Consider the following 7,184-nt stretch of genomic DNA (forward strand, 5'->3'; position numbering starts at 1 on the left):
ACAAGTTCCACAGACATGTGACTAACAGAAATTGAATAATGTGTCCCTGAACAAAGGGGGGGTCAAAATCAAAAGTAACTGTCAGTATCTGGTGTGGCCACCAGCTGCATTAAGTACTGCAGTGCATCTCCTCCTCATGGACTGCACCAGATTTGCCAGTTCTTGCTGTAAGATGTTACCCAACTCTTCCACCAAGGCACCTGCAAGTTCCCAGACATTTCTGGGGGGAATGGCACTAGCCCTCACCCTCCGATCCAACAGGTCCCAGACGTGCTCAATGGGTTTGAGATCCGGGCTCTTCGCTGGCCATGGCAGAACACTGACATTCCCGTCTTGCAGGAAATCACGCACAGAACGAGCTGTATGGCTGGTGGCATTGTCATGCTGGAGGGTCATGTCAGGATGAGCCTGCAGGAAGGGTACCACATGAGGGAGGAGGATGTCTTCCCTGTAACGCACAGCGTTGAGATTGCCTGCAATGACAACAAGCTCAGTCCGATGATGCTGTGACACACCGCTCCAGACCATGACGGACCCTCCCTCCACCTGCAAATCGATCCCGCTCCAGAGTTCAGGCCTCTGTGTAATGCTCATTCCTTCGACGATACAAACGCGAATCTGACCATCACCCCTGGTGAGACAAAACCGTGACACGTCAGTGAAGAGCACTTTTTGCCAGTCCCGTCTGGTCCAGCGACGGTGGGTTTGTGCCCATAGGCGACGTTGTTGCCGGTGATGACTGGTGAGGACCTGCCTTACAACAGGCCTACAAGCCCTCAGTCCAGCCTCTCTCAGCCTATTGCGGACAGTCTGAGCACTGATGGAGGGATTGTGCGTTCCTGGTGTAACTCGGGCAGTTGCTGTTGCCATCCTGTACCTGTCCCACAGGTGTGATGATCGGATGTACCGATTTTCAGAGTCAGTAGAAAGGCCTCTTTAGTGTCCTAAGTTTTCATAACAGTGACCTTAATTGCCTACCGTCTGTAAGCTGTTAGTGTCTTAACGACCGTTCCACAGGTGCATGTTCATTAATTGTTTATGGTTCATTAAACAAGCATGGGAAACAGTGTTTAAACCCTTTACAATGAAGATCTGTGAAGTTACTTGGATTTTTACAAATTATCTTTGAAAGACAGGGGCCTGAAAAAAGGGAAATTTCTTGTTTTGCTGAGTTTATATACACCTGTTCTGAAAGGCTTCAGAGTCTGCAACACCACTCAGCAAGGGGCACCACCAAGCAAGCGGCACCATGAAGACCAAGGAGCTCTCCAAACAGGTCAGGGACAAAGTTGTGGAGAAGTACAGATCAGGGTTGGGTTATAAAAAATATCCTAAACTTTGAACATCCCACAGAGCACCATTAAATCCATTATTAAAAAATTGAAAGAATATGGCACCACAACAAACCTGCCAAGAGAGGGCCACCCACCAAAACTCACAGACCAGGCAAGGAGGGCATTAATCAGAGGCAACAAAGAGACCAAAGATAACCCTGAAGGAGCTGCACATGGGGACAAAGTACATACTTTTTTGAGAAATGTCCTCTGGTCTGATGAAACAAAAATAGAACGGTTTGGCCATAATGACCATCGTTATGTTTGGAGGAAAAAGGGGATGCTTGCAAGCCGAAGAACACCATCCCAACCGTGAAGCACGGGGGTGGCAGCATCATGCTGTGGGGGTGCTTTGCTGCAGGAGGGACTGGTGCACTTCACAAAATAGATGGCATCATGAGGAAGGAAAATGTGGATATATTGAAGCAACATCTCAAGACATCAGTCAGGAAGTTAAAGCTTGGTCGCAAATGGGTCTTCCAAATGGACAATGACCCCAAGCATACTTCCAAAGTTGTGGCAAAATGGCTTAAGGACAACAAAGTCAAGGTATTGGAGTCGCCATCACAAAGCCCTGACCTCAATCCTATAGAAAATGTGTGGGCAGAACTGAAAAAGCGTGTGCGAGCAATGACTCGGTGAGTGGCCAATTGGTGAGTGACCAATGAGCGGTGACTGGGAATATGATTGAATATAAACAGTCCAGCTATGCCCTCCATAAGGCCATCAAACAGGCAAATCGTCAGTACAGTGACAAAGTGGAGTCGCAATTCAACGGCTCAAACACGAGACAGGCCACCCCCAGGTGGTGATGGTGAAGGCAACAACACCTCCACTACGCTGATCCTCAACACTGGGACCCCACGAGGGTGCGTTCTCAGCCCCCTCCTGTATTCCCTATTCCCCATGAATGCGTGGCCAAGCACGACCACAACTCAATCATCAGGTTCGCAGATGACACAACAGTAGTAGGCTTGATTACCAACAATGATGAGTCAGCCTACAGGGAGGAGGTGAGGGCCCTGGCGGAGTGGTGCCAGGAAAATAACCTCTCCCTCAACGTCAACAAAATGAAGGAGCTGATCATGGACTTCAGGAGACATCAGAGGGAGCAAGCCCCCATCCACGGGGCCGCAGTTGAGAAGGTGAAAAGCTTTAAGTTCCTCTGCTTACACATCACTGACAATCTGAAATGGTCCACCCACACAGACAGTGTGATGAAGGCAGCGCAAAAGCACCTCTTCAACCTCAGGAGGCTGAAGAAATTTGTCTTGGCACCTAAGACCCTCAAACTTTTACAGATACACCATTGAGAGCATCCTGTCGGTCTGTATCACCGCCTGATACGGCAACTGCACCGTCCGCAACCGCAGGGCTCTCCAGAGGGTGGTGCGGTCTGCCCAACACATCACTGGGGACACACTGCCTGCCCTTCAGGACATTAATGTCAGACTCCACAATCAATCGGCAGGTTGAACATGGTGAGATTGTAGACTCCTAAATTGATAGTGCAGTTTGTTTAGGTGATTTTACAGCTAACTACCTACTTCACATGCTGATATTGACTTCAGTATTGTGTGTAGCTACGTTTGCTAGCTAGCTACCTAGCTAGCTAGCCCATAGAGAGCAATGCATTGTGGGTTTTGTAGTCGATTTGAACTGCAACAGATTTTCACAACGGTTTTCATATGTTGCTACCAACCTTACTACACTGAACATGTAAAGTGTTGGTCCCATGTTTCATGAGCTAAAATAAAAAATTCCAGAAATGTTCCATACACACGAAAAGCTTATTTATCTCAAATTTTGTGAAGAAATTTGTTTACATCTCTGTTAGTGAGCATTTCGCCTTTGCCAAGATAATCCATCCACCTGACAGGTGTGGCATATCAAGAAGATGATTAAACAGCATGATCATTACACAGGTGCACCTTGTGCTGGGGACAATAAAAGGCCACTTTAAAGTGTGCAGTTTTGTCACACAACACAATGCCACAGATGTCTCAAGTTGAGGGAGTGTGCAATTGGCATGCTGACAGCAGGAATGTCCACCAGAGCTGTTGCCAGAGAATTTAATGTTAATTTCTCTCCCATTAGCTGCCTCCAACATCATTTTAGAGAATTTGCCAGTACGTCCAACCGTCCTCACAACCGCAGACCACGTGTAACCACGCCAGCTCAGGCCCTCCAAATCCGGCTTCTTCACCTGCGGGATTGTCTGAGGGGGGGTGAGGGGTGCTGTGGAGCATTACTGTCTGTAATAAATCCCTTGTGTGAGGAAGAACTCATTCCGATTGGCTGGGCCTGGCTCCCCAGTGGGTGGGCCTATGCCCTCCTAGGCCCACCCACGGCTGCACCACTGCCCAGTCATGTGAAATCCATAGATTAAGGCCTAATTTATTTATTACAATTGACTGATTTCCTTTTATGAACTGTAACTCAGTAAAATCTTAAAAATTGTTTCATTTACATTTTTGTTCAGTATATAAGGCCAAAATGAAACATTTGTTAACAAAAAATATTGTTCTCACATATTTTCTTGCCGAGTGGCGCAGTGGTGAAAGGTAGTGCATCGCAGTGCTAGCTGTGCCACTAGAGATCCTGGTTCGAATCCAGGATCTGTCGTAGCCGGCCGCGACCGGGAGACCCATGGGGCGGCGCACAATTGGCCCAGCGTCCTCCAGGGTAGGGGAGGGAATGGCCGGCAGGGATGTAGCTCAGTTGGTAGAGCATGGCGTTTGCAACGCCAGGGTTGTGGGTTCGATTCCCACGGGGGGCCAGTATGAAATGCACTCACTAACTGTAAGTCGCTCTGGATAAGAGCGTCTGCTAAATGACTAAAATGTAAATTTGTGTTATGTAACACTGTAAATGAATAAGAATTAGTGGTTTTGGGTGGATTTTTCCTTTAAGTTTAGTTTTGGCATCTTTTACTATCGGTTTTCTACTCCAGCATCAACCAGCTGAAAATACAATATTTTTGGTTTTGGAAAATATATTTCACAGCGGTTTAGATGGTACAATGATCCTCTACAATATAATTGCTTGTTTTGTCACAAACTGAAATTAAGTGAACCATCACAATTTTTGCAACCAGGAAATGGCAGCGCGATTTCTACATAGTCCATCTTTAACAACCCATGCTAGTCATATTAACAACCCATGCTAGTCATATTAACAACCCATGCTAGTCATATTAACAACCCATGCTAGTCATATTAACAACCCATGCTAGTCATATTAACAACCCATGCTAGTCATATTAACAACCCATGCTAGTCATATTAACAACCCATGCTAGTCATATTAACAACCCATGCTAGTTGTTGCATCTTTATTCCCCATCTTCAACTATTTCTAACAGAGATTTTAATCTCTGTCACATATGGACCTGATTGCAGCAGGTGTGCTGTTTAGAATGGTGTTTTCCAACGAATTGCATTAATGCCCTAATGGGTTATGCACCCAATGCATATGGGTCCGGTAAATGTCCGATTTATTCAAATGTTGCCGGTCACTTGTCCGAATCCCTGGTGTGTGTGTGTCTCACCATAATGTACGGCCCAAGCAGGGTTGACTGGGGGACAGCGCCGTAGAGAGTTCATCAACATGGACGCCATTTTATCTGTCAACACAAACAATGTTCTCCATTTCAATAGAGTAGGAAGTACAGTAATCCAGTATCTTGGACCTACAGCCGACATAAACACGACACATTGAAAATAACCTGACGCAGTAGCCTCTCTATACACTGGCGCATGTTGCGGTTAAAGCTACTTGGTAACTGTCGAGAACGGTGTTCTAGCCTGTAGTTTCTATAATGTGATGATGATATTACTGTGTTATAGATATAATTGTGATTATGATGACAGAGTGATTTAACCACTGAGGTATGGGATTTAAGCAGCTAGACTGAACAAGCCAGCCCCGCCCCCATCCCAGCGGTGACCCTTCACCCAGATCCCCCTCCAGAGAATGACAAGGGCAGAGTGTCTCTCTATAACCCTGTACACACCAACACTAGCGGGGCATCATTCATTCACAACCACCCAACATCACATAAAAAACACACAAAATACAGATTACGGTTAATTAGCTAGCTAACTAGCATAAATTACGTAGCTAGATAGTTAAATGAATCTAGCAAGTTCCTGGTAGCATGTGGCTGGGCAGACATTGTTACTACTTGTAGATAATTGTATCCCAATGTTGCATTAAAGTTTGTTAGTGTAACTAACATTCTTTACCTGTAACTTCAATCTATCTCCCGGCACAGCTGGTCTGTCGGTCTGTCGGTCTGTCACCCTGTCGGTCTGTCGCTCTGTCTGAATCAGCTGCTGATTACAAACCCGCTCGTGTTCTCAGGACCCAAAAAGGGTTTTGGTTGTCCTAAGAGAAGCCTGTTTTAAATTTAGAAAAATCATGAGGTATCAAAGCTATTTTTACCTTAAACAGGAGATAATATCATTAAATCTCACTAAATATGTACAAAAATGCTACTTTTTGACTAATTAACCGAAAATGAATTCATATTTTTTTACATATTTCTTAACGGCGATCTTTCGTATCTTCTCTAAATTGTAAACGGGTCCTTCTCACACTTGATACCACAGATAGAACAATGAGACAGATATTTCACCGGAAGTATAAATGTGAATCATCCGGTAGGCGTTTCCACTCACTACCAAATATGGTGATGAGAGGAAGCCCAGTGGCAGGCAGTGGGAGAAGATGGCGCAAGATGGAATTATCACCCTACTCCATCCACTATTTAAATATATTTATTCCTACTTCATGCCTGAAAGGATGGGACATCACCACTTAACACACACTGTAACTCTTCTGATGTCAAGTCTCGCACACGCAAATACCTCTCTGCAGCTGCCACCACAACCTACGTCATTTAGCAGACACTCTTATCCAGAGCGACTTACAAATTGGTGCATTCACCTTATAGCCAGGTATTCCTTAAAGAGGTGGGGTTTCAAGTGTCTCCGGAAGGTGGTGAGTGACTCCGCTGTCCTGGCGTCGTGAGGGAGCTTGTTCCACCATTGGGGTGCCAGAGCAGCGAACAGTTTTGACTGTGCATCCGCAGAGGTAGGGGGGCCAGCAGGCCAGAGGTGGATGAACGCAATGCCCTCGTTTGGGTGTAGGGACTGATCAGAGCCTGAAGGTACGGAGGTGCCGTTCCCCTCACAGCTCCGTAGGCAATCACCATTACATTTACATTTTTACATTTTAGTCATTTAGCAGACGCTCTTATCCAGAGCGACATACAGGAGCAATTAGGGTTAAGTGCCTTGCTCAAGGGCACATCAACAGATTTTTCACCAAGTCGGCTCGGGGATTAGAACCAGCGACCTTTCGGTTACTGGCACAACGCTCTTAACCACTAAGCTACCTGCCGCCCCTGGTCTTGTACCAGATGCGAGCTTCAACTGGAAGCCAGTGGAGTGTGCGGAGGAGCGGGGTGACATGAGAGAACTTGGGAAGGTTGAACACCAGACGGGCTGCGGCATTCTGGATGAGTTGTAGGGGTTTAATGGCACAGGCAGGGAGCCCAGCCAACAGCGAGTTGCAGTAATCCAGACGGGAGATGAAAAGTGCCTGGATTAGGACCTGTGCCGCTTCCTGTGTAAGGCAGGGTCGTACTCTCCAAATGTTGTAGAGCATGAACCTACAGGATCGGGTCACCGCCTTGATGTTAGCGGAGAACGACAGGGTGTTGTCCAGGGTCACGCCAAGGCTCTTCGCACTCTGGGAGGAGGACACAACGGAGTTGTCAACCGTGATGGCGAGATCCTGGAACGGGCAATCCTTCCCCGGGAGGAAGAGCAGCTCCGTCTTGTC

General features: G+C 46.7%; 1 protein-coding gene across 1 annotated transcript in view; it reads right to left on the bottom strand.

Annotated features, from left to right (window-relative positions):
• Positions 1-5,685, bottom strand: part of hadhb (hydroxyacyl-CoA dehydrogenase trifunctional multienzyme complex subunit beta) — a 39,558-nt gene extending 33,873 nt beyond the window's left edge. The window contains exons 1-2 of the mRNA XM_041852287.1: positions 5,582-5,685; positions 4,885-4,959 (exon numbers count right to left, since the gene is read on the bottom strand). Coding sequence (XP_041708221.1) covers positions 4,885-4,954 — 70 coding nt within the window. The 5' untranslated portion in view covers positions 4,955-4,959; positions 5,582-5,685. The remainder of the gene's footprint in view (positions 1-4,884; positions 4,960-5,581) is intronic.
• Positions 5,686-7,184: the final 1,499 nt, after the last annotated feature.

This window comes from Coregonus clupeaformis, chromosome 28 (genome assembly GCF_020615455.1).
Source record: "Coregonus clupeaformis isolate EN_2021a chromosome 28, ASM2061545v1, whole genome shotgun sequence".
Classification (NCBI taxonomy): Eukaryota; Metazoa; Chordata; class Actinopteri; order Salmoniformes; family Salmonidae; genus Coregonus; species Coregonus clupeaformis.